This window comes from Podarcis liolepis (assembly GCF_965112155.1).
Source record: "Podarcis liolepis genome assembly, chromosome: 7".
NCBI classification, from domain to species: domain Eukaryota; kingdom Metazoa; phylum Chordata; class Lepidosauria; order Squamata; family Lacertidae; genus Podarcis; species Podarcis liolepis.
Genome location: NC_139561.1, coordinates 8617365 through 8645077, shown reverse-complemented (window position 1 = coordinate 8645077; position 27713 = coordinate 8617365). Strand labels below are relative to the sequence as shown.

The following is a 27713-nucleotide window of genomic DNA, read 5'->3' as shown; positions in this document are numbered from 1 at the left end:
AAACAGCAGAAGATCTGGCGACCTTCGCCCCGCCCCCCCTCTGCCGCTCCCTCTCTGCGCCTGCGCGCGCGCGGGTCAAGGGTCAGGGAGCGAGGGGGCGGAAGTGACTCATAATGCTAGGGAGCGGCGGCGGCGAAGGCGGCGGAACAACAGCAGGAGCCCCAGCTGGAGGCTCAGGGGCGGTTTGGCCCTCTTTTCCCCTTTCCCCTGCCCCGCTCGGGCCCCGCGGGCTCGGGAGCCCCTCCAGGGCGGGCCCTATGAGTGTGTCGCTGGTGGTCCTTCGCTTGGAGCTGGCCGAGACTTCGCCCGTGCCGGGCGGCTTTCCTTACAGCGCGGCCGGTGAGGGGGCTCGGGGGAGAATGAGGGGGAAACAAGCCGGGGGGGTGGAGAGAAAGAGAGGGAAGTCTCTCAGAGAGGGATTAAAGCATAAATATTTTTAAAGCACAACTTTTAAAGCACAGCAATTATTATTATTTTATCCCCAAAGGTAGAAAGCCTAACCGAATTGTATCCTCTAGTTAAAAGGCGCTTATGTAAGAGCAGATGTCTCTGTAGGTGAGATCACACAGAGGTGATACCAGTTGAAGTAGATCATGTTGAGCAAGGTAGAGCAGTGTTTCCCAAACTTTTTTGGACAACGGCACACCTGTTTACTGAAAAAAAATCTCGCGGCACACCACCATTAAAGCCCCGCCCTGTGACGTCAGCGCGCAGCGTCACGCCGGGAGGGACGCACGGAAGTGAAAGTTTTTTCCCTCCCCCTTGCCGGGGAACCTCCAAGCTTTGGGGGTGGGAGGAGGCAGCAGAGCGAGGGACTGAGGGACGGCGGCAACTGAGGCGGCGGCGGCTGTTGTGGTGGTGGCGGCGATAGCGGGCGGAGGAGGGGGCGGCGGCGGGGCTTGAGGAGCCGTCGCCGGGAGTTGCTGCTGCTGTTGTTGCTGCTGCTGCCCGGACATGCCGGCCTCCTCCTCCTCCGCTGTCTCGCGCTCCTCCCTTTTGCACGCGCTGCCCCGCCGCTTGGCACCACCACCGCGGAGCCGCCCCCGGCTCGACGCGGATCCTCGCCGCCGCCGCCTCTCACCGCCCGACTCGCCCGCCTCCCTCCCACGGCACACCAGCCAATGTCTCACGGCACAGTAGTGTGCCGCGGAACACCGGTTGGGAAACACTGAGGTAGAGCAGTGTTCCCAAGTTCATGACAAACTTCATATTGTTGCTGTTTACTACGAAGAGTTACTGGTATCGATCTACATAGAGCGTTATAATGTTTCAAATGAAAAAGGGCTCCCCCTCCAACAACAGTTATATATGAAAGTTGGTGTGCTTGGTTTACTAAGAAGCCCTCTGGCAGAAGCCTATGTCAGAGAAGGTAATGCAGAGTATGTGTGCACAACACAGGACAAATCCCTTCCAGAATGTGTGGTATGTTTGGGAATGCAGGATGTACACTCGAGGCAATAATTCTATGTTAAAATAGGCAGTCACTGGTATAGAAGTGTGCCCTCATCTTCATCTGTGACATCTTAGAAAATGTAAGAAAATGTTTAATTCCCCCCCTGGGTAATGCTACACAGACTCCTGGTTTCTGCGTATAGGGCTGTTATTGTACGTGACAAATTCTTAATAACTTAATACAACGGCAAGAAGGAGATAGGGTCTCTGTCTTGTGCTTCCCCTATCAAACAGGGCCCTTTCATAATAATAATGTGATGGAAGTTGTCTAATTAAGCATCCTATCAATTGCTCTAACAGGAAAACCCGGATACCTGTGTTACACTGCATGTGTGTGTGTGTGTGTGTGTGTAATGCTTTGCTCATGACCTGATTTGTATCTACAAGTGCCTCTGAGATCAGCTAAATGATGTCACAGGTGTGTTGGAGCCCAAATGTTGAACCAATAGGAGGCTGGAAACATTTAATTATTTGTACTCCACCCATCTGACTGGGTTGCCCCAGCCACTCTGGATAGTTTCCAACAAGTTTAAAGAAGAATGAATGAATTAATAGGCTAGTTCAACTGCAATGGATATAATCATTTAGATTTGAAAGGGCGTGTTTGCTTTTGTTGTTTTTGTTCTAGCTTGTGGATAGCTATTATAATAATGCACATCACTGTTTTTGTTTAGCCACTGAAATGTCTGATGAGGAAATACAGGAGAAATCACTAGCAGCTGCCACAGCCTCCTTAGACGGAAAGGAGCCTGTCGAGAAAGCAGCTATCATTCACCAGCACATTGGCCGCAGGGAGATGACTGATATGATCATTGAAACTATAAAACCTGATGCAGGTACTGGTATGGTGCTTCCATGTGCTTCTGGGCAGAATGCAGGTGCAAGTTTCTGCTTTGAGAAAATGTACAACTATCTGTGGGTGTCAGGCAGAGCCAGTTAACATGCATATGATAGTGTGAGCTTTTTCCTCTCTACTTAGCCATACAACAGGACCATTACTAAATCAGACTTGTTAAGTGCCAGAATGAACTAATTGACCAAACAGGAACACTTTGTTGTTCTTGCTACTGTCTAGGCTGGGAGAGAGGGCAGGACAGGAACAGACTTGGCTCTCGGCCCTTGTTTCTTAGAGACAAGGACATGCCCCAAACAGTGAATGGCTATGAGCCTGCAACTTCTGTAGATTTGTTTGCAAGATTGTTCTAAAGTTTTAAAGTATTCTTAGAACTGATGCCTGCCTATTGAAGGGGTAGTGAACAAGATGCCTTCCAGGTGTTTTAAACTACAACTCCCAGCATCTTTGACCATTGTCCATGTTAGCTTTGGTTGATGGGACTTGCTAGTCTAGAGGGAGTCAGATAGGGAAAGCACATTCTATTAATTCTACAACGATATGAAGGAGTATTGAATCAGGGATTAACTTTCCTGCCTTACCATGCTTTGAACTGCATGAAAGGACTTGCATGAGCATAACAGACCTTTCCCTCCCTGTCCTCCCCACCCCTTTGAGCTACTGTTCTGGGTTTTCCTGCAATTCTCTGGAGCAGGTTTTAGTTATGGGGGTAGGGAGAAAAGAGGGGAGGGGAAGTTCTGTTGCACATTCAGAAGTCCTTGTGCGAATGGATCACCTTCAATGGATGCAACCTTTTGTGATCAAACATAACCTGAGAAATGTTTTTAGTTGCTAGGGGCTGCTTTGCGGTCTTTACCTTTTGGATGCTAGGTTAGAGCTGCAATCCTAAACACACTTATTCAGAAGGACTCCCCATTGGCACACTGGAGCTTGCTTTGGAATCAGTATGCATGGAAATGAGCTGTCAGTGGCCTCTTGATCCTTTCTATGACTAAATAGTCTGGAGGACCAGTTTGCGAGTCACCTACTCGAAACAAAACCCTCAGATTGGTTTCACTGACTCTGTTGGACATGCTTCTGGGTTGGTAAATAGTGAACTGCGGCTTGGAAGTAGTCATTGATATACACAATTTACAAAGGGCCCTTTCTGAGTAGATTCCCTTTATAATGTATGGAAATAGTGTTTTAGAAGAGCAGTTGAATTTTCCACGCAGTCAGTGTCTGACCTATACTTTTCTTGATTCATGAAAAAAGAAGCGTTGAAAGCAGTGATGGAGGAAGGCAAAGCGTCTGAGGCATCCTCCCCGGATGACCGGAGTAAACATAATGGCCAAAGTGGGGGTGTTGGGACAGCACCGGATTCCCCCTCGAAGCAGCTTCCAGACCAGATTTCCTTTTTCAGTGGAAACCCGTCGGTTGAAATAGTTCATGGCATCATGCACCTCTACAAGACAAAGTAAGGAAGTGCTTCTCTTACGTGGCTTGTGCGAAGCGGGTCACAGATCCAAGCCTTGTATGGTTTATGTGAAGCTCCTGCTCCCTTAGGGGAAGGGCTTGAAGTCAGTGGAAGAGCAAACATATTGTTTGCTGAAGATCTCAGATGCGCATTCTCAGCCTAACCTACCTCACAGGGTTGTTGTGAGAATAAAACGGGGAAAGGGAGAACAATGGGTATCACCTTGAGCTCCTTAGAGGAAAAGTGTGATATAAGTCTAAGAAATGAATGAATGAATCAGTTAGTGGGTGCTGGGACAGGTTCCTCTCTTTTCCTGCAATGCTAGAGAAATATTGCCAGCCAGAGCAGACAATACTAGGCCAAACTGAATCAAATTTAAGGCAAATCCCTAGGTACTCTTTGAAATGTGATAAATCCAGTTCCTGTGTGTGTGTGTGTGTGTGTGTGTGTGTGTGTATATATATATATATATATATATATATATATATATATATATATATTAGAAGAGGTAACTCTGGTTTAGTCATTTTTTTTAAAGTGCAATAAAAGAAAGTAGCAGCAGGATAAAGTCCAGGGAGGCAGGTTAAAATTGCCTTAACTGATGCTTTAAAGGGTCTGGGAAAGTGTTTGGAGGAAAGTTATTGGTTTGAAATACTTATTTACACTTTGGTTCAGCATCTGTTATGTTTGACAGCACAATCTTGCACTAGTTTCTTTACAGTGGTGGTTCTCTACCATTTAGGAAACTCCTGTTACCTGTTTAGGAACCCTGTGCATTGCTATGCAGCCCCTGTATGTTGAAGAAGGTTCTGGGATATTTCAGGGTGCAAATCGGTTGCTCATATTTTGAACACCGCCCTGAGTCTTGGGCCTGTTTGTGGCCTTGCACAAATCAAGGGTGTACTGTAGTTATTCCTTCAGCTTCATATTGTAGGGCATGGGTGGTTCACAGCCAAGGAATGTGCACAGCAGATAGTTAAGTATTTATTGTTAAAGATAACATCTACGGTCGCTTCTGCAGCTCTGAATACCTACACACACAGTGTAGAATCTAGGCAGCTATTCCCAGGTCTGAGCTCTGTGGACTATGCAGCAGTTGAAACAGCCCCCCCCCCTTTCTTCACCCCAGTTTATGTATCCTTCCCTAATGGGCTGTGTGCACACGGCCAGAGAGCGCTCCTACATAGAAACTTTCTCTCTGCATCCCTTTTCAATTCCCTCTTGGTTCTGGGAGACAGTGGCCTGCCTGTTCCTGACATCAGGTGGGGAACACTTTTGGCTCCACACATCAGGTACTTGTTAGGATCTGTCATGGGGACCAAATCTGACCACCTGTCAAAGTACCTTTCATGCCCATCTTAAATGGGAAGTAAGGTAAAGGTGCCCCTGACCATTAAGTCCAGTCGCAGACGACTCTGGGGTTGTGGCGCTCATCTCGCTCTATAGGCAGAGGGAGCCGGCATTTGTCCTCAGACAGCTTCCAGGTCATGTGGCCAGCATGACTAAGCCGCTTCTGGCGAACCAGAGCAGCACACGGAAATGCCATTTACCCTCCCGCCGGAGCGGTACCTATTTATCTACTTGCACTTTGACGTGCTTTTGAACTGCTAGATGGGCAGGAGCAGGGACCGAACAACGGGAGCTCACCCCGTCGTAGGGATTCGAACCGCTGACCTTCTGATTGGCAAGCCCAAGAGGCTCTGTGGTTTAGACCACAGCACCACCCACCTTACATAAACTTTTGTGAGTTTCTCCCCCATCCCTTTCCTTCTAAGTTCTCATTCTTATGATACTCTAGCACAAATATTTGCGCATCAGACACATGTATCCAGTGGTGCATTAAACCATGAAGCCCGCTGATGGGCATGGTTTAGGGAAAATGGCTTGGTGGGCCAATATTGGCCCACAGGCTGGTGGTTGCCCACTCCCGTTGTAAAAGAAGATCCACAGTAGCTCACAGCTGCCTACCAAGGAAGTCCGTCTTCCTTTGCTGATCATCTTCTTGATGAACTTGAGATGCGCCTTTCTGCTGTACAGCAGTGATTTTCTGTAATAGGTAACCAGGTTCAGTGGGGTTGAGAAACCTATAATGAAACAAAGTTACAGATTAATCCAGAAGTAGCCAGCATGATGCCAGGTGTGTTGGACTCCAGCTCCCATCAGCCCCAGCCAACATGGCCAATGGCCGGGATGATGGGAGTTGGAGTTCTAAGCCTCTGGAGGGACACCACATTGGCTGCCCTTGGGTTAATTCGTGCAGTTTTGCAGAAAAGTGAAAGAGGTAGTACAAATTATCTGTACTGTGGGAGCCTTTGAATGAAGTAGATCCGTAATACATCTGTGCTTTTTAATTAAGGCTTTCACTGGTGGCTTGAGGCTTTCAAAATGCCAGCGAACATACTGACCATTCTAATTCCCGTCTCATGCAGCAAGATGACCTCCTTGAAAGAAGATGTGCGGCGCAGTGCCATGCTGTGCATTCTCACGGTGCCTGCCACGATGACCAGCCACGACCTCATGAAGTTTGTGGCTTCCTTTTATGACGTCATCGAGCACATGAAGATCATACGAGACTCCACCCCAAACCAGTACATGGTCCTGATCAAATTTAGTACACAGGTAAAAAGCCAAGAGATGAAATGTTACTTTGGCCAAAGGGGGGGAAAAACAGTTTTCTCCAAGTACACAGTTCTTTCAAAAAATGCTTTAGAAACACCCAGCTGTTTCTTCTTCCCAGGATGCCAGAAGTAGTGAACAAGATTCGCAAGCACACTTTTACCCCAGAAAAAATGAAACAAAATTTAAACCCAAGTAACCACTGAACAGGTTTAACCATTCACTGAGGCACATTCAGCAGTAAAACATATGCTCTTCTGCATGTACCTTCCTAAATCTGCTGTTGTGGAGCACCTGGATGCAGCCCAGAGCTACTGGAGGCCATTTTAGGTTCATAAAGGTCTGTGAGACCCACCACCAGCTCATATGCCCAATATGCCATCTTAAATGGTTTAGCTGGTTATGCTGTCCGTGGGTACGTTCTGTGTGATTGTTCTGAGAGCTGGAGAACCTTTCACCAACTGCGTGGCCTCCATGTGTTTTGACTACAACTCCCATCAATCTGAAACATCTGGAGGGCACCAGATTGGGGAAGGCTGTGTTAGAGTGTTAAGATTTTTGGAGTGGGGAGAGTTAAGTTCAGGTCTCTGCTGTTCGGTTCTTTGGTGGGGGAGACTTGGCTTTTACGGGAAAGTACAACGAAATTAAAAGACGCCCGCTTCTTGGGAGAAAAGCAATGACAAACCGAGACAGCATCTTAAAAAGCAGAGACATCACCTTGCCAACAAAGGTCCGTATAGTTAAAGCTATGGTTTTCCCAGTAGTGATGTATGGAAGTGAGAGCTGGACCATAAGGTAGGCTGATCGCCGAAGAATTGATGCTTTTGAATTATGGTGCTGGAGGAGACTCTTGAGAGTCCCATGGACTGCAAGAAGAGCAAACCTATCCATTCTTAAGGAAATCAGCCCTGAAGCTGAGACTCCAATACTTTGGCCACCTCATGAGAAGAAAAGACTCCATGGAAAAGAATCTGATGTTGGGAAAGATTGAGGGCAGAAGGAGAACGGGACAAAAGAGAGTGAGATGGTTGGACAGTGTTCTTGAAGCTACCAGCATGAGTTTGACCAAACTGCGGGAGGCAGTGGAAGACAGGAGTGCCTGGCGTGCTCTGGTCCATGGGGTCATGAAGAGTTGGACACAACTAAACGACTAAACAACAACAAACAACCTTTTTTTGCCAGCTTTACTTCTTTGGAGACACTCGGGGCTTTGAATCCAGTTGCTGATTTGAAACCATTTGCAATTCAGATCTGTTTGGAGTCAGGAGTCAGTTACTGGACACAGCACAAGCAGTTTGCAGTTGTCTAAAATGATTCAGTTTGTATGTTTGACTTGAAGCACTGACTCAGGTGGGCTTGGGGGATTCTGACTGAGCATTAAGGTGGCAAGAAGCAGGGAAGCTGGAGGTGGGCTGTCTCCAATAAAACCTGACCAGAAAATACATACAAGTCTTTCATGTGCATTTGGGAAGTTAGGATTTAATCTATTGGAATATAGCAGTATCCATATATGGAAAATCCCAGGCTTCTTAAAACTTGAATCTGGGTTTTTAACTTGATTCTGGCACCTATAAATTTTATATCTTATCTTTGCCTTGCTTAATCTTGGTGCTGTACAGCTCCAGGTGCTTTCAAAATAAACATTTGGATTTGCAGCAGCACCTGAGCTTTCAGCAGAGTTAGGATGTGTGCATTATAAATACTTGCCGTATTTTTGGCTCTATAAGACACACCGGACCATAGGACGCACTGGACTATCGGGGGGGGGGAGAGAACAGGGGAAAAAATTCTCCCCCTCTCTGCTCAGCGCCCCCTCAGCGAAGTGGCAGGAGAAACGGAGCCCCTTCCATTTCTCCTCCCGCTTCACTGAAGGGGCGCTGACCAGAGAGGGAAAACTGCGCAGCGCCTCTCCAGCGAAGCGAAGCCTGGAGAGCAAGAGGGATCAGTGTGCACTGACCCCTCTCGCTCTCCAGGCTTCAGGCGGCTATCTGCAAGCCTTCGGAGTGCAGCGGGAACTCCTGCTGCGCTCTGAAGGCTTGCGGATAGCTGCCTGAAGCCCCCGGAGCACAGCGGGAGTTCCCTGCGTTCCAGGGCTTCAGGCGGCTTCAGCGAAAGCAACACGAGGCCTCCGGAGCACGGGGAACTCTCCCTCTGCGCTTCAGAGGCTTCGCGTTGCTATCGCTGAAGCCAAGGAGCCTGCATTCGCTCCATAGGACACACACACATTTCCTCTTCATTTTTGGAGGGGAAAATGTGCGTCCTATAGAGCGAAAAATACAGTATTTCCTTTTTTAAAAAGTGTTCTAGATTCTGAGGGGACACTGTGAGCACCACCGGCCTGGGAAGTAATCTCAGTTTGTCTCCTATTGGCACAGATGCCTCTGTTCTGCTTTTCACTGTAGTGGGCTGTGCTCTCTCCATCCAAACAACTCAGTCTCTTCTCCTTTGCTTTAATTGTAGGCAGATGCAGACAGCTTCTACATGACTTGCAATGGCCGGCAGTTCAATTCCATAGAAGAGGATGTTTGCCAGCTGGTCTACGTGGAGAGGGCAGAGATCTTCAAGTCAGAAGATGTAAGTTCCATCACATTTTTCCAACTCTGGCATCCTCTCAGGATCCCAGGTCCCTTCAGCCAGCTGGATGCAGCACCTCAAGGTTCCAGCAGGAACTGTGAATGTCTACAAAAGAGCTTGTCTCTGTTTGTGTGCATTTTTAAACACCAATCTGCCCCTTGATTCTTTTGCCCAAACTGTGGGCAAACTTCCAAACTGTGTTCTGAGGAAGTCTGGGGAGAAGATCAGTACAGTGGTACATTGGTTCTCAAACTTAGTCCGTTCGACTCCCGAAACTGTTCGAAAACCAAGGCATGGCTTCCGATTGGCCGCACGAGCTTCCTGCACTCAAGCAGAAACCGTGTCGGATGTTTGGCTTCCGAAAAACGTTTTGCAAACCGGAACACTTACTTCCGGGTTTGTTGATCATTGTTCACTGCCCAGGACTCTGTTTAGAGGAAGGAAAGCTGATTTGTTTGACAACTAAGCCACTCGAGAACCGAGGTACCACTGTAATTGGAGGGGGTGGGATTGGCATATTGAATGACAGCCTCTCCACCATTAGTGATCTTCCTGTGCTGTATGCAGTCGGTGGGAAGCATTGAGCGTGTTCCAGGCATTTTGTACCATCTAAAAGCTGCAGTAAAGAGTTAACAATGACAGCAAAGCCAATGCAGGGCTCTTGCGATTTATTCCCATAAGCTAATACATGCATAGGGAAGACAAATAAGGAAAAGAAAATAAAGACAGAATCATGTTAGTTTATTAAATCTCTTTAGAAATCTGCATCCCATGCAAGGCTGATGATTTAGCACCTACAAATGAGGAATAAATAAGTACAGTGGTACCTCGGGTTACAGGCGCTTCAGGTTACAGATTCTGCTAACCCAGAAATATTACCTCGGGTTAAGATCTTTGCTTCAGGATGAGAACAGAAATCATGCAGCGGCAGCAGGAGGCCCCATTAGCTAAAGTGGTGCTTCAGGTTAAGAACAGTTTCAGGTTAAGAACAGTTTCAGGTTAAGAACAGACCTCCAGAACGAATTAAGTTCTTAACCCGAGGTACCACTGTATGAGAAATGGAAGCCATATATGCGCCAGGTTTAGCCTGAACTTTAGCTCATCTGACACTGGCTTAATTTTTTTCCATCAAAGCTGTATCTCCAAACATGATCTTCCTGTTTTGTTTTGTCTGGCGGGCTTTTGTTTCTAGCTTGGGCTCGGTTTTCGGGCACTACAGCTCTGTGTGCTGCCATGGATGAGCACTGCTGTTTTTGGCCTCTCTATAAAGTGGCTGGTGGGCTTAGAATCCCCTTTCGCTATTGAGAAGGCGAGAAGAAGAATGGGGGCAAATGAACACATTGCCAGTGTAAATATGTGTTTGGTTGCATGTGCCGTCAAGCAGCACCCTGACAAATCTGGATGTGACTTTTTTCTTCCTCCTCCTCCTCTGCAGGGGGCCAGTCTTCCTGTCATGGACTTGACTGAGCTCCCCAAGTGCACTGTCTGCCTAGAGAGAATGGACGAGTCCGTCAACGGGATTCTCACAACGCTTTGCAACCACAGCTTCCACAGCCAGTGTCTGCAGCGGTGGGAGGACACCACGTAAGAAGCTCTCTTAATTCTGGAGTATTGTTGGGGAGGGGAGAGAGAGAGAGAGAGAGCTGTTTGTGTGCCTTTCCCAGTTTTGTTGCCCTTCCAACATGTAGCAGTGGGCCTAAATGTGAGGGTTCCAGAAAACCTGCCAGTGCCCTGAATCAGGCATGGCTAACTTGAAGTCCTCCAGAAGTTAAGCTGAAACTCCCTCATCCATGAGCCATGGCCCTGCTGGCTGGGCGGACGAGATCAACAAGTCCTGTAGGTTAAACAACCCTCCCCCAAACTGGACTTGAATCATAGAATCATAGAGTTGGAAGAGACCACAAGGGCCATCGAGTCCAACCCCCTGCCAAGCAGGAAACACCATCAGAGCACTCCTGACATATGGTTGTCAAGCCTCTGCTTAAAGACCTCCAAAGAAGGAGACTCCACCACACTCCTTGGCAGGAAATTCCACTGTCGAACAGCTCTTACTGTCAGGAAGTTCTTCCTAATGTTTAGGCGGAATCTTCTTTCTTGTAGTTTGGATCCATTGCTCCGTGTCCGCTTCTCTGGAGCCGCAGAAAACAACCTTTCTCCCTCCTCTATGTGACATCCTTTTCTATATTTGAACATGGCTATCAGTGGCATAGCGTGGGTTGTCAGCACCCGGGGCAAGGCAAGTAATTTGCACCCCCTAACCCCTAACCTGCCGCCGCTGCCAGCTTCTTCTTGCTGCTGCCTGGGCTGGGCTGGTGTGGTTCTCTCCCACGCTCAGCGCTGCGCTGGGTGGCCGCTGCACTGTCCCTCCCCCAGATAGTCCCTCGCTCTCTCTCCACACCGCACGCCTGGCACCCACCCCCTCCACAGTGGGCGGCGACCCAGCGGCTCGGATCGGATTCGCACAGCCAGCACTGCAGTGAGAGTGAGTGAGTGAGTGAGCCAGGTAGGGGCAGAGAGCTGCGAGTGCGAGCACGCCCCCCCCCAGATGTTGCGCCCGGTGCGGACGGCCCCCCCTGCACCCCCCACGCTACGCCACTGATGGCTATCATATCACCCCTTAACCTCCTCTTCTCCAGGCTTTAGTTTGATCTAGTGTGTTCACTTGACTTTTTCAACAAATCATGTTACTTTAATGGGCTATATAAACACCAGTATTTTTAGTCTGCACGGTAGGGCAGGTCCCCATCTAAAATAGCCAACAGTTCATAACCCGACACTGCTGCCAGTGTTTGAGGCATGGTGCCTGCCTATAGATCAGTTGCTGGGGAGAGTGTTGTTGTGCTGGGGCCTGCTTGTCGGCTTCTGAGAGGCCACTGTGAGTACAAGGTGCTGGGACTAGATAGGCCTTAGGTCTGATAAGGGCTGCTCTTGCGTTTTTTTTGTCGGGGGAAAGGAAGAGAAAAAGCACTTGGGCTTAACAGCAGTGGGGGTACAGAATGATGTGGTCGTGCTCATGGCTTCACGGAAGAAGCACGTACACTTGGTGATGGGATGGATGGAAGGCAGGTCTGGGTGTCAAACTCTTCAGTTGTGCCACTCACTGGATGACCTTAGGCCAGCCATTCTTTCTAACCTATTTTACAAGACTAGCTTTTGGCATACGTGCCCTACTCTCCTTCTCAGGTTGTGTAAGAGTTGCTATAATAATAAAAGAAAATTAAAAGTAGGGACACCGCTTATGTGATTCCCTGACCCTAGGATATAGGGCAAGATAAAATTACTGGAACAGTGAAAGATGATGGCGTACCCTTTTGGCCAAGGTGGACCCGATTTTCAAAAGCTCTTTTTGACCATGTTGTTGCTACTTTTTATTCCCTCTGCTTCTGTCTGTCTCTTCAGCAACAGCAGTGAGGGTTGCTTAGTCTAACCCATGGGTAGGCAAACTAAGGCCCAGGGGCCTGACACGGCCCAATCACCTTCTAAATTCGGCCCACGGACGGTCTGGGAATCAGCATGTTTTTACATGAGTAGAATGTGTGCTTTTATTTAAAATGCATCTCAGGGTTATTTGTGGGGCATAGGAATTCATTCATTCATTTCCTCCCCCCCCCCCAAAAAAAATAGTCTGGCCCCGCACAAGGTCTGAGGGACAGTGGACCGGCCCCCTGCTGAAAACGTTTGCGGACCCCTGGTCTAACCCATCCCGTATTCTTAGCAGATTTCTTATATTCCTGCCCTGGCTTTCTCTTTTAAGTTACTGAGTTATCTAGGAAGTTCTTAAAATGGCTAGAGCAGGGATGGCCAACGTAGTGCCCTCTGCAGGTTGCAGGACTCCGAACCCCTATCGGCGCCATCCAGAATGGCCAGTGGTCATGGATGCTGGCAGTTGTACTTCAGCAGCAGCCGGATTTGCCCTGCACCTCCCACAAGTTAATCGGCCTGGATTGTAACCACTTCTCTTTCCTCTGCCTCTTCCAGGTGTCCTGTGTGCAGGTACTGCCAGACGCCGGAACCTGTGGAAGAGAACAAGTGCTTTGAGTGTGGAGTCCAAGAAGTGAGTGGGCACAGAACAGGGGCAATTTTTATGCTGATACTTGTATCGTCTGCAGCGGGGGCTGTTTACAGAGGGAACCATTTTCTCCAGGCTAACCAACCCTGAATGCACTTTTAAATCTCACTGGGAGAGGGGTTGCAGTAAGGAGGGATCAGAAGACGCAGAGGGTGTCCCCACCCAACTGCAAATGGTCCATGCAGTTGCTTGAAGAAAAGATAAGCTAAGAAAGAAACAAATTTCCCATTTGCTAAGGCAAACTGGCACATCAGTAAAGTGCACTGGCTCCCGGTGGAGTACAGGATCAGGTTTAAGGTGCTGGTTTTAACCTTTTAAACCTTATACCGCAATAGGACCCTCGTACCTACGGGACTGCCTCCCCTGGTATGTCCCACGGAGGACCTTACGGTCTTCAAATAAAAACATCTTGGAGATCCCGGGCCACAGAGAGGTTAGGCTGGCCTCGACCAGAGCCAGGGCTTTTTCGGCTGTGGCCCCGATCTGGTGAAACGCTCTGTCACAAGAGACTAGGGCCCTGCGGGACTTGACATCTTTCCTCAGGGCCTGCAAGATGGAGCTGTTCCGCCAGGCCTTTGGCCAAGGCACAATCTAACCCCCTCTCTCCTAACCCGATGTTTGCCATTAATTTGATTCTGAATTGATTCTAGAATGCATTTTAATTAATTGATTGTGCAATTTTATGTACACTGTGCTATTTTTACCTGTTGTTAGTCGCTCTAAGCATGGCTTTCGCCAGGGAGGGCGGGATACAAATAAAAAATTATTATTATTATTATTATTATTATTATTATTATTATTATTATGCAACTGATAGGCAAGCAGGGCCTGCCCCCTTTCCCAGCGTGCCCCAGCCCACCTTTGAGTGTCCCTCTGTTCCTCTCGGTGCCCAATGATGGGATCCTTTGCATGTTTACTCAAAACTCTCTATTCCACTATTCATTGGGACTTTGCAGCAAGGGTAAGGATTGCGGCCTGTCTGTCTGTCTTCTTTTTCTGAGCTTCAGTACAATCCTTCTATTCATGCAGAACCTGTGGATATGTCTGATTTGCGGGCACATTGGATGCGGGCGCTACGTTAGCCGGCACGCCTACAAGCACTTTGAGGAGACGCAGCACACCTATGCCATGCAGCTGACCAATCACAGAGTCTGGGACTACGCTGGAGGTATTTCCACTACCTGACACTGCTTGAGGAGCAGCCATTGCTGAGCCTTAAATCTGTGCTCCGGTATTTAGCTGCCGAGCCAAACCTGCCTCGTACCATGTCAGGCTCTTGGTCCTTCTAGGGAAAGTGGACCATCTACTTTGCATGTGGGAAGTCCCAGGTCCAGTTCAAAAGGGGGCTGGGAATGTCATCAGTCTGCATCTGAAACCCTGGAGAGCCACAACAAGCCAGTGTAGGCAGTACTGAGCCGGACAGAACACTGTTCTTGTTGTTAGAAGATTTTTATTAAAGTTTTTCACAATACAGTAAGATAATTACTGCGAAAAGAGTACAGAGTCCTTTCCTAAAGGCAATTCTCAGCCCCCACCATCTACAGAAAGTAGGCACCCCTCCCAGCTCTCACCTGTGATCCTTCCTTCCTGCTCCCAGCCTCTCACCCAGGTAGGCCAACATTGCCCTGTCTCCCACCCAGGGACCTCCATCAGCCATGAACAACCCCCATGAGTACACAATCCCTGGACATTAGCAAAGGCCCCAAAAATACAACTCGAAAGAAAAAGAGAGATGCAAAAATGGAAAAGGAAAAAATACAGTGGTGCCTCGCAAGACGAAATTAATTCGTTCCGCAATTCTCTTCGTCTTGCGGTTTTTTCGTCTTGCGATGCACGGTTTCCCATAGGAATGCATTGAAAATCAATTAATGCGTTCCTAGGGAAACCACCTTCAGACCAGGTCCGGGGACAGTCTGTCCCCCGACCTCTTCTGAAGGCTGGGGGGGGGGGGAGACAGGGGCTTTTCTTTACACTGCCAGCCTTCAGAAGGCTGTTCTGAGGGCTGGCGGTGGGAGGGGAGGCCCTTCTTCCCACCTCCCGCCCCGCAAGCTCCGGGCGGCCGTGCTTCGGGTGACAGGCTGCCGCCCCCAGCCTCGCGCGCCCGGCGGGACCTCCTGCCGGGTGCGCGAGGCTTGCAGACACTCGCCCGAAGCAGGGGGAGCCCTCCGAAGGGCTCCCCATGCTTCGGGTGACAGGCTGCCGCAGGCTGCCGCCCCGAGCCTCGCGCGCCCGGCGGGACCTCCTGCCGGGCGCGCGAGGCTTGCAGGCATTCGCCCGAAGCAAGGGGAGCTCTCCGAAGGGCTCCCCATGCTTCGGGTGACAGGCTGCCGCCCCGAGCCTCGCGCGCCCGGCGGGACCTCCTGCCGGGTGCGCGAGGCTTGCAGGCATTCGCCCGAAGCAAGGGGAGTTCTCCGAAGGGCTCCCCATGCTTCGGGTGACAGGCTGCCGCCCCCAGCCTCGCGCGCCCGGCGGGACCTCCTGCCGGGTGCGCGAGGCTTGCAGACACTCGCCCGAAGCAGGGGGAGCCCTCCGAAGGGCTCCCCATGCTTCGGGTGACAGGCTGCCGCCCCGAGCCTCGCGCGCCCGGCGGGACCTCCTGCCGGGTGCGCGAGGCTTGCAGGCATTCGCCCGAAGCAAGGGGAGCCCTCCGAAGGGCTCCCCATGCTTCGGGTGACAGGCTGCCGCCCCGAGCCTCGCGCGCCCGGCGGGACCTCCTGCCGGGTGCGCGAGGCTTGCAGGCATTCGCCCGAAGCAAGGGGAGTTCTCCGAAGGGCTCCCCATGCTTCGGGTGACAGGCTGCCGCCCCCAGCCTCGCGCGCCCGGCGGGACCTCCTGCCGGGTGCGCGAGGCTTGCAGACACTCGCCCGAAGCAGGGGGAGCCCTCCGAAGGGCTCCCCATGCTTCGGGTGACAGGCTGCCGCCCCGAGCCTCGCGCGCCCGGCGGGACCTCCTGCCGGGTGCGCGAGGCTTGCAGGCATTCGCCCGAAGCAAGGGGAGCTCTCCGAAGGGCTCCCCATGCTTCGGGTGACAGGCTGCCGCCCCGAGCCTCGCGCGCCCGGCGGGACCTCCTGCCGGGTGCGCGAGGCTTGCAGGCATTCGCTTGGCCCTTGGCCCCCCCGCTGGACTTCAAAAGAGCTTCGGGAAGTCCAGCGGGGGGCCAAGGGATTCCCTCACCGCCGCCCGCATTTAGAAGCGCTCGGGGAAAGCAGCGCACTTCGCAGCTTTCCCCGAGCGCTTCTAAATGCGGGCGGCGGTGAGGGAATCCCTTGGCCCCCCGCTGGACTTCAAAAGAGCTTTGGGAAGTCCAGCGGGGGGCCAAGGGATTCCCTCCCAGCCGCCCGCATTTAAAAGCGCTCCAGGGAAAGCTGCGAAGTGCGCTGCTTTCCCCGAGCGCTTCTAAATGCGGGCGGCGGTGAGGGAATCCCTTGGCCCCCCGCTGGACTTCAAAAGAGCTTCGGGAAGTCCAGCGGGGGGCCAAGGGATTCCCTCCCAGCCGCCCGCATTTAAAAGCACTCCGGGGAAAGCTGTGAAGTGCGCTGCTTTCTCCGAGCGCTTCTAAATGCGGGCGGCAGTGAGGGAATCCCTTGGCCCCCCGCTGGACTTCAAAAGAGCTTCGGGAAGTCCAGCGGGGGGCCAAGGGATTCCCTCCCAGCCGCCCACATTTAAAAGCACTCCGGGGAAAGCTGCGAAGTGCGCTGCTTTCCCCGAGCGCTTCTAAATGCGGGCGGCAGTGAGGGAATCCCTTGGCCCCCCGCTGGACTTCAAAAGAGCTTCGGGAAGTCCGGCGGGGGGCCAAGGGATTCCTTCCCAGCCGCCCGCATTTAAAAGCACTCTGGGGAAAGAAGCGAAGTGCGCTGCTTTCCCGGGCGCTTTTAAATGCGCTGCGCTTCCCCGCTGTCCCAGAGATTTCCCTATGGGCTTTCGTCTTGCGAAGCAAGCCCATAGGGAAATTCGTTTTGCGAAGCGCCTCCAAAACGGAAAACCCTTTCGTCTAGCGGGTTTTCCGTCTTGCGAGGCGTTCGTCTTGCGGGGTACCACTGTATAAGAAGAGAGGAAAGAGACAGAAAGCAACAGACAAAAGGGAAAGTAACATTACAGAAAAGTAAAAAGGACATTTGATTTTCCATCTGCCAGTTACAGGGGGAAAAAAGAAAAGATTAAGACATTCAGTCCATGATAACACCCATCTTTTCTACTTTCTGTTAAACAGTATTTCTTTTAAGTCAAAGTGTCTCAGAATCATTCATTTCTTTTTCTCACAAAAAGTCCAAGAGGGGTTCCTGAACTACTATTATTACTGGTAAAAGTCAACCATGTTCTTTCTTTGATATTAACTTTACCTCTGTTAATTCTCACCACTCTTCCTCCATATAGAATAATAGTAAATCCTTCCATCCATGGCTGTGTTATAAAATCTCCACTGCAAACAAATATTGGGAGAGTATTCCATAATTTCTCCCCTTGTTATATATCCTTTAATTCATGCCCAGTTCCATATGTTCAAATTACATTTCCTGTTTATGATAGTATCACAATCTTCTCCTCTAGAATCTTCCATTTCCTTTTCCCCCCAGAGACAGTATCATAAATTCAGTAATATTGTCCTCTGAATTCTCTGCAAATCGTATGTAGAATACTTCCTCTGGTGGAACTAAAGAAAGGCCAAGACTGAGGTTTCCCCAAAGTTCAGTAGCAGAGCACCGGCTTTTCTTGCAGAAGGTCCCTGGTTCATTCCCTGGCATTTTCACATTGGGTGGGAATATCCCCTGTCTAAAACCCTGGAGAGCCAGTGCCAATCAGTATAGACCAACCTTTCTCAGCCTTGAGCCTCCAGATGTTCTTGAACTACAACTCCATAAGCCTTGACCACTGGGCATGCTGGCTAGGAATGATGGGAGTTGTAGTCCAACAACATCCATGGACCCAAGGTTGTGAATGGCTGGTATGCTATAGACAATACTGAGTTAGATGGAACTTTAATCAAGAAGGGTCCTGGGTCCTGTGGGACAATTGCAGGAAGCAGGTTGGCTGAGCTTGTGCTTGCTAGAAGCTCAGCAGTGCAGCCATCTTCATTACCAGGGCCCAACTCCTCCTGTAGGGTGAGACTGGAAGTAGCTGAGTGCTCTGCCTACGAGATTCCCAGCAGGGTGGGCTTGTTGTATGGTGAGCGTGGGTAGAATTGGTAACTGAATTTTACTCTTGCTTTCTGTATCTATTTTTTAAAAAAATAATATTTATTATATTTTCCAAAAAAAGAAGAAAAAAAGAAAAACAATACAATACAGCACATCAAATTAACAAAACAAAACAAAAACAATAAAATAAACAATTTCATTATCCCATCTTTCATTCACTTATTTCCACGACCTCCTCACACCTCCCTTTTTGTATTCCACTTCTGTTAATTATTTCAGCAATTCTTTTCCATCTTCCTCTGTTTTCTATCCTATAATTATCTTAACTCATTCTAACCTTATTTTTTCCATTAATGCTCTATTAATCTATCTGTACTTAATTCCTTATAACATTTCTACTAAAGCCATATAACTTCATTCCAACATTTTTCTAACATTCATTAATTTTACAGTATTTTTATAAATAGTCTTTAATTTTTTTCCAATCTTCTTCCACCAACTCCTCTCCCTGGTCTCGGATTCTGCCAGTCATTTCCGCCAGTTCCATGTAGTCCATCAACTTCATCTGCCATTCTTCCCGGGTGGGCTTTCTGTATCTATTTGTAATTCCAAATAGGAAATTGGAGCTAGTCAGTCAGGGTTGTTGCATTTCTTTCTCTCTCTCTCTCTAGATAATTATGTCCACCGGCTAGTGGCCAGCAAAACAGACGGGAAGCTAGTTCAGTATGAGTGCGAGGGGGACATATGCCAAGAAGAGAAGATTGACGCATTACAACTAGAGGCAAGTCCACGTTGGTTTTCTTCCCCTCTTGCTTTTACACATTCTCTCTGGCTTCCTTAATGGTTGGTGCAAGTTGGGTGCGTAATGCAAAGTAACCCAAACGAATGGAGACAACAGGCAGCCCTCTGTTTACATGTGAGCTTGAATGGCACTCGGACAACTGAGGCCGCAGGTCCTTTTCAGTTGCAAGCTAGCTGTTGAGTTTGTGGGACTGTCAGGGCAGAATCCTGGACCCATGTCAAATGCAGGAACGGCTCTCCCTGTGGAATATTGCCTTCTCATTGCCTCTTCTTTCCTTCTGAACACAGTATTCTTACTTGCTGACAAGTCAGTTGGAGTCCCAGCGTATATACTGGGAGAACAAGATAGTCCGAATAGAAAAGGACACGGCCGAAGAGGTGAGTTTCTTATGGGCACTAGCGGCACTTTCAGCTCTTCTGAGGATGGCAGGTTGAAGGAAATGCTGGTAGCGGGCTGGTAGTGGAGGGAGGTTGGGCAAATTGGTGATACTGCTCTTCCCTCTAAAGTTGGTGTGGCGTTTGCCTCCTAGGTGGCTCATAAGGAAAGGGTTAAAATGAGTGTGATGTGCTTGGCCAGTGGAAACTGATAGGAGGAGTTAGGGTTAGAGGGGGTGTTGTGTGAAAGTCAGTTGAGAGTTGGGAGTTGGAGAAGGAAGAGGGAGGATAAGTGGGGTTGGTCGAGTTGTGTGGTGAGAGAGTGAGAGGAACTGTTAGTGGAGTCAGATAGTTAGTTGGGATAATCAGTTTGGAGTTGTTAGGAACGAATAGGACAGTTAAGGAACTAAGATTAAGAAACTGCCAAGAAAAATTAACTGAAACCATAAGCTTGTTCATGCCTATGAAATAAACTTGATTATTTGTTAATGTTAACAACTGTCTGGACTCCGTGTATACCTGTAAGAAACGGGTTGGTGGCAGCGAAAAGCAATTACAGTGGTGGCACAGGGTCAATAGACCGTCAAACGTCTGGGGACCCTGTGTGATCGCCACAGTTGGTCAAACAAATTGGCATCTTCTCTGGTGGTCCTGAGTTCGGGGGTGGGAGGATTTTGGACGGAATCCTAGACCTTTTTACCCAGGCCTTTTGGGGGCAGAGGATGAACATGGCATGAGTGTTCCACCCCCTCTTGCCACTTCTTCCACTGGCTAGCCATGGTTTCCCATGATTTCAGATGGGGTTCTCTCCCAGCCCTGCCTAGGGATTGTACCTGGGACCTTCTGCAAGTAAAGTGGGTGCTTTGCCACAGAACTGTGGCCCTCTGCATAATGCACATTAGAAAAGGCTCCCCCAAAAGACCACCCTTGATCTCAGGCTTACAATCTAAAAACATACAACCCAAAAGGAAAATGGAGAGGGAGGGAGGAAGGAGGCTCCAGTTCAAATTCTTAGTTTTTTTCTTTTACGTAGTTCTTGGTTATCTCTCTTCTTGAAATTTCTTCACTGACTCCCCCGGGAAATGGCCAGAGTCTAGGAATCACTCCAGAACACTCAACCCTTATGGAGAGAACACCCAGTTTGACTCTGGCTTGCTTGAAAAGTGCCCTTTTCTCTTTTTCTAAAAACAGATTAACAACATGAAGACTAAATTTAAAGAGACGATTGAGAAATGCGACTCGCTCGAGCACAGGCTGAATGACTTGATCAAAGAGAATCAATCTATCGAAAGGAAGTATGTGCTTTGTGTTGTGTTTATCCTTAAGAAGCCAAAATCATGTGCAGTCAAACCACACGGGGTTCAATGGCACGTGGGATTACCAAAGTCTTTTTTCCTGGACGCCTGCCCCTTTTTAAATGTTTTAAAAATTGTTTTGCCAAGCACATGAAAAGCCGAATGCGCATGTGTTGCTGGCCTGCTGCATTCATAATGAAGTACCGTATTTTTTGCTCTATAAGACTCACCTTTTCCCTCCTAAAAAGTAAGGGGAAATGTGTGTGTGTCTTATGGAGCGAATGCAGGCTGCGCAGCTATCCCAGAAGCCAGAACAGCAAGAGGGATTGCTGCTTTCACTGCGCAGCGATCCCTCTTGCTGTTCTGGCTTCTGAGATTCAGAATATTTTTTTTCTTGTTTTCCTCCTCCAAAAACTAGGTGCGTCTTATGGTCTGGTGCGACATAGAGCGAAAAATACGGTAATTACCTTGGCATGGCCTCTGGGACTACTGTTTGATACCCACATCCTACGGAGTAGATTCTGAATGTAACATAGTTCCCTCTCATTTTCTGCCCTTTAGGTGCACCCAACTAAATACCAAAGTGTCCAAGCTGACCACGGAGCTGAAGGAGGAGCAGGAAATGAACAAGTGCCTGCGAGCCAACCAGATCTTGCTCCAGAACAAGCTGAAGGAGGAGGAGAAGCTTCTGAAGGAGACATGTGAGCAGAAGGACCTGCAGATCACGGAGGTCCAGGAGCAACTGCGGGACGTCATGTTCTACCTGGAGACACAGCAGAAGATCAATCACCTCCCCGCTGAGGCTAGGCAGGAAATCCAAGATGGACAGATCAATATTGCCATGGCATCGTCAGCCGGCTCATCAGCGGGGGGTCCCGGGAAGCCTTCATCCCGGAAGGGTAGAGGCAAGAGGGGCAAGTGAGAGATGAGGTGGCTGCAGCTGACCTTACTGAAACTGGCCACAGAGGGGTGGCCGGGGGGGCTGAAGGAGAGTCGCTTGTCAGGTGAAGCAGGTGCAAGAGTCTAGCAAGGGATGAGCAACCAGTTTGCAGAGCCTTTCCTACCCCAGTGCACTAGCCAACAGCCATCGGCAGCCCTTAAGATGCTCTTTCCCTCTGCTGGCTATCTAGCTACTCATAGGCACTATGTAGTGACTCCTTGGCTGTCTGGCCGTATTTAGCCTCCCCTTCTCTGCTGCATAACCTGAGAACACTGTGTTCAAGTTTCAGATGTTTGCTTGAAATCATACTTTAAACTAAGTGCAAAAAAACCAAAATGACAAGAGCCTTAGATTTCTTTTTTTCCCCGGGGGGGGGGGGCGCAGGAAGAGACGTCGTGGCCTTGCGCCTTTTGTAAGCTAGGAGTACACCTGGACCCAGGCTCCCTTTCCTGATTTTGAGGCACCTGGCTTGAAAGCACCTGCAGGCAGTCTCTCCTCTTGGTAGGTGTGCGCTGCAAAGTGGCAGAATTGCCAGTCGAGTGGGAAAGTCCTGCTCAGCCGGAAAGCTTTGTGCCAGGAGCCTTGCTGAATGTTGGCGTTGAATAGTTCCGAGGCGTTGGGTGCAAGAACTGCATCTCTGTGAGATGCATCCTTTTTGAGGCCTTTGTCCTAAGCCTGTCCCCCGGGTTGTAAAACTTCTGGGAGGCCTTGGCTGGTGGAGGACTGAGTTAATGAAGAGCATTGTCCAGGCTTTGAAGGGCTGTCCAGAAAGCGAGGGAGAAATCTGCTTAAGGGGTGGGAAATGCACTGAAGGTTTGCCTTGTTGAAATCTCAGGTGCCTAGGGCTTAGGAGAAAGGTTGATGCTTGCAGCAAAGCAAGGACCACGCTGGCTAGGGAGCTTTCTGGGAAATTGCAAAACTACCGCGCTGGGTGTCCCCGAGTTCATTCACAATTCCCCTGTTCCTTGTGCTCCACTGGGCCTGCCTCCTCTCCCTGTCTTCTTCCAAATGCCCCTCCCCTTGACAACCAGTGTTTTCTGCCTTGATACCTGACTATGCACTGCATGTGAACACATGTGATCAGACCCTGAAACCTGCCTTGAGAGAGTGATTCAGAGTGGAAAAGCTGTGTGCATGTACCTAACCTGTCCCCTGCCGCTGCTTCTTCACTTCCTATCCGCTCCCCATGTCCCAAGTGTGTGTTTCCACTGTGGGGTTCCACACGTGGTTTTCCTTGCAACTATCTTGGGAGTTGGTTATGTGTGTTTGTGTGTCAATTCTATTTTAGTTAGCCCTTAGCAGGAAATAGCAGAATTTCATCAGTCTGTGCAGAATGAGCTTGTCGGCAGGTATTTAAGAAGCCAACCCTCCTCTGCACAAAAGAACCCTGCTCAGGGGGTTGTAAGGACAAAAACCAAGTGGAGGTGGTCAGAAAGGGGCTGGAAGACCCTCTGCCCCCTTCAGACGCCTGCATTTTAAGCAAACCTCGTCTCTTCTGTTTGCTAATGTGTGTGGCTGCCCTAATGCCCTCTCGACAACTTAAGAGAGCTGTGAATAGGCAGGTTCTGACTGCAACCTGAGCACTGCTTTGGGTCTTGCCCCCACCCCTCCAAATGGCACATTTCCTCAAGTGAAGACTTTTTGCCATGCCAAATGTTGCTCTTTTGCCTTGTCCGCAGCAACTTTACACTTAGCAGCAAGCGTTGCACACACCTCAAGGGCTACAACAATTTAAGGCCCTGGTGGTTTTTTTGTACAAGTGTACGCTTTGGAGGTATAATGGAGGTATAATGAGTGCTGGCCCTCGCTGAACAAACTAGAGCCACAGGGCGAGATACTGACATTGGTAGTATTCTACTGGCTGGATTGAAAATTATAGTTTTTTAAAAATCAAGCCTACAAGTTTCTGCTAACATGCTTATGTTTTGCTTTGAAAAGGGGGAGAAAAGGCATCCACCCCACCACCAACTTAACATAAGCCTATCAACCTCACTTGATGCAGTTTGCCACCTGCAGTACCAGATTTTTATCAGCTTTAGCTGACTAGTAGTTTTCTGAGCTCCTTGCTGCTGACTCTTTTTGATCAAATTTTGTAGCACAAATGTATCTGTTAAAAAAAAAAGTTCTGTGCACATGCATTGTACAGTCTTGATACGATAATTTTAAAAGCTAAATGGTCAGTGTACCCTTCTTCTATAGAAACTACTCTGCTTATTTTTGAAACAATCCTATTTTTGCACTTGGTTACTCTTGTTTCGTGATCTCCTCTGTCCTCCTGGGTCCCCTGGAGTTAGGATGAGGCTTGTGCAATATTGGTGTGCTAGGGAAGAAGGGAAATTCTTCATCTGGGGAGAAAAGTTCAGGCGGAAAGAGAGGACGCAGTTTAAAAACCACTAAGTCGATGTCATATAAAGATGAACCTGGGCACCAAGAGTAATTGTTTGAAATGTGTTACTTATCAGGGAATCTTTTGGAAAGATCAGCGTACGCTCAGACTCTCCTTGGCATCATTACTTTCCTAATTTCAGGGCTTGGAGCAAGATCTGGATTCTTCCCTGAGAAGCCTTTCATTTCCTCTGAAATGTTTTTCTTCTTCTTACTTTCTAGTCCTAACCTCTTAGAAATTGAGGATAATTGCTTGATGTTTTAAGATGCCACATGTGCTGTGTTTGAACACTGTTAAATCTGCCAAGCTTTTTGCCCTGCTGAGCTAAGAGCAGTCAGATTTATTCAGAGGATAGACTGGAGTTTGGCTGACACTAGCAACACCCACAGATTAATATGGGTGTCTGTTATAATATTATATACTGTAACATCTGCAATGGGACTTTATTAAACTAGATTAAAATATGCACAGTGGCATTTGTGTATGTGCTTCCCTTGGATAGCAGATTTACTAATATCTACGATGATTTGGAAGAAGGTACATTGAAGTAGCAAGCTTGTGGGTGAAGAGTTCTGCTGTTTCCACACTAGGGATGGCGATTGTCACGAGGAGAGGCAAATCTGCCTTTTGCTAAGTCAGACCATCTAATTCGCTGCCGGCTAAAACACAAGGGCCAAAGATCTCCCAGCCTGTAGGCATGCGCCCTGGGGAAAAGGGGTACAGGTATATTTTTTTAACATGTTGGTCACGGCTGTTCCAGAGCAAGCGAAGCAGTTCTGGAATGCCTCCTGCCGAAAAGTCGTACGTCCTAATGCCTGCTCTAGTGGATAAAAGCCTTCCCACATGGCTTCATCAATCCTCTGTTCATAGGTGGCTTTTGAGAGACGACCAAAGTGTCAGTTACCTCTAGACCAGGGGTAAAGGTAAAGGGACTGGTGACCATTAGGTCCAGTCGTGGCCGACTCTGGGGTTGTGGCGCTCATCTCACTTTATTAGCTGAGGGAGCCGGCGTACAGCTTCCGGGTCATGTGGCTGGCATGACTAAGCTGCTTCTGGTGAACCAGAGCAGCGCATGGAAACCCCATTTACCTTCCTGCCGGAGCGGTACCTATTTATCTACTTGCACTTTGACGTGCTTTCGAACTGCTAGGTTGGCAGGAGCAGGGACCGAGCAACGGGAGCTCACCCGTCGCAGGGATTTGTACCGCCAACCTTCTGATCGGCAAGTCCTAGGCTTCTGTGCTTCTAGCACCACCCGCAATTAGCGCAACAAAATGTCTAGGCACAATTCCCCCCCCCCTCCCGGGATTTATTGTTCTTAATATTAATTTCATTTCTATACTGCTTTATGTTTTAAAAAGAAAAAAATCTCAAAGCGGTTTACAACACATTAAAACATTAACCAAAACAATCCAGAATAAAGACACTTCAAGTTTCAAGGAAAGTATTTTAGAGCCTTCTCTAAGTGATATTGTGCTTTTCCCATAATTATGTACAGTGGTACCTCGGGTTAAGTACTAAATTTGTTCCGGAGGCCCGTTCTTAACCTGAAACTGTTCTTAACCTGAAGACTAGGACCTGGGAGATCAGGGTTCAAATCCCCACTCAAACATGAAGACCACTGGGTGACCTTGGAGTCAGGCACAGCCTCCAGACCTACCTCAAAGGGTCACTGTAGGGATTAACTGGGACGGGGGAAACCATGTACTCAGAGAAAAGGGTGGGATATAAATGCAGTGAAGAAGCTCTTCTGCTTACGTGCTTAAGAAATCCGGAGTGTCAGCCAGATGGAGATGTCAGTCGCCAACCTGGCATCTAGAGATCTCCATGTGGACCTATGCCTGGGTTTAGAACTCTCCCCATTCAATGTCCAACTGGCTGGGTTGAACTCCCCTGGGTCTGGATGCTAGATGGGTGAGCAGATCTGTGGAGTTGGTGGGGGGCACATTGCTTATTTCCCTGCCTTAAAAAGTCTGTGGGTGCAAAGCTATACATATTTAGCGGAGAAAATCCCATTGAACTCAGTGGAACTGGTTACACTGCAATTCACAGAGCAAAGATCGCTCTTCCAGACTCCCCCGAATGCTGCTTTGAAGTGACTCTTCAGCCATTTATTTGACATTTGTTCCCTTGGTGGCTTACGATAAATAAGTTAGAAGCAAATCAAACCATAAAAGGGAAAAAAAACTACAGGCACACAACAAAATGGAACTGTCTGTGCTGCCCTGCTTTTTGAAAACTACCTAAGCTATTTAGAAGGGCTGGGTGAACAAAATACAAGTATGCTTTCTGGCATGACGAAAAGGTCTGCCATTTGCAGACTACTAGATCACATCTTACATCCTCTTCAAACTTGGGTGCACTCAAGAGTCCTGCTCGCCATTCCAGAACAAGAAGTTCAGTGCCATCACTTGCGGGTTAAATTGAGACAGGATTTATTTTTTCACCCACTACAGCGGTACCTTGGTTTAAAAACAGCTTAGTTTATGAACAACTTGGATTAAGAACACTGCGAACCCAGACCCAATCGGTGAACTCCAATAAGGCTACAGTAGGTATTTTGGTTTGTGAATTTTGCCTTGGAAAAAGAACATGTTTCGCTTCCTGTTGAGTGTGTTCCATTTGTAAATTTGAGTCCCCCGCTGCTATGGGAAAGCACGCTTTGGTTTAAGAACGGACTTCCAGAACGGATTAAGTTCGTAAACCAAGGTACTACTGTACATGTCTTAATTAGCTTATCAATGCTTATCTGTGCCATCAAAGCTTATCTGTGCCATGACCGGTTTTGTGCTTATGGCTCCCTGCCCACTGCAGGTGATAATGCAATCATCCTGGCAGCGCTTAGGGAATTATCACCAACCTGTGAAAAGGGTGTGCCCTCTTTAAGCTTTTAAGCTGATTGTCAGGGACTAGTTTGCTCCCACCCCTTACAATTTTCTTCTTTATAGAGCTGCCAATTAAGATTCTACTCCATGCATCTTACATGTGCTGTAGTATGGTACATGAAAACTTAGGCCATTGGTTCCCAAACCCATGGACCATTGACATTTGCAGAGGATCTGGATAGACCACTTAATGATTTTACTGCCTGTTGTAGCAATTGCAATGTGCTGTGCTTGATGTTGTATTATTTGTAATCTTGCGTTTACAGGCATGCTTGCTCATTCATTACTTGTAGGCTGCTTTTCCACCCCAAAATATGCTCAAAGCGGCATACAACAAAGAAAAGAGGAATGCACAATAAAACAACAGCACAATAGCAAATATGACAGCATACAAAAAACAAACCAACAGTATTTCAGTATATAAAACAAGATTACGTTAACAACATTCAAAAGCAAAAACGAGAGAGCTTGACTTTTGCCTTGGTCATAGAAATCCCCACCCTTGTGATGTTGCTTACTGTCCATGGGGTCCCTGGAAACCCCCCTCCCATGATGTTACACCTCTTCCAAGATGCTGTATTTTGCGCCCCATAGGATGCTCCGGCCCATAGGACGCACCTAGTTTTTTGGGGGGGAAATAAAGAAAAAAAAATTTATTTCCCCCCCCCCAGGTGCGGGGCTGGAAGAACCAAGTCGGGGAACAGTGGGAAGGCACGCTCTGCCTCCCCGCTGTCGCCCGAGCTTGTGGGGCTGGCGATGGGGAGAAGTGCGCTGATCCCGGGACTGCAGGCAGCTCTGCGCCGCCATCTGGAGCGGGGCGGGGCTTCGCCCCCCCGCTCCCGATGGCCGCGCAGAGCTGTGCTGAGCCGGGGACTG

The 27713-nt window shown here is 48.8% G+C and overlaps 1 protein-coding gene and 2 long non-coding RNA genes across 3 annotated transcripts; 2 read left to right on the top strand and 1 right to left on the bottom strand.

Annotated features, from left to right (window-relative positions):
• The first annotated feature begins 50 nt into the window (after positions 1-50).
• On the top strand, positions 51-24418 carry BRAP (BRCA1 associated protein). Its single transcript, XM_083514258.1, has 12 exons — positions 51-339; positions 2127-2288; positions 3560-3761; positions 6191-6380; positions 8838-8951; positions 10387-10535; positions 12930-13005; positions 14050-14188; positions 18827-18936; positions 19245-19334; positions 20523-20626; positions 21188-24418. The coding sequence occupies exons 1-12, from the start codon at positions 114-116 to the stop codon at positions 21546-21548; spliced, it is 1923 nt and encodes a 640-aa protein (XP_083370384.1). The 5' UTR covers positions 51-113; the 3' UTR covers positions 21549-24418.
• Positions 14198-17160, top strand: LOC310712007. The gene is made up of 2 exons (XR_014528721.1): positions 14198-14783; positions 17072-17160. It is a non-coding gene; the product is annotated as an uncharacterized lncRNA (long non-coding RNA).
• Positions 21975-27410, bottom strand: LOC310712012. The gene is made up of 2 exons (XR_014528726.1): positions 25711-27410; positions 21975-24858 (listed from the first exon to the last, which is right to left on the bottom strand). It is a non-coding gene; the product is annotated as an uncharacterized lncRNA (long non-coding RNA).
• Between the last annotated feature and the right edge of the window lie 303 nt (positions 27411-27713).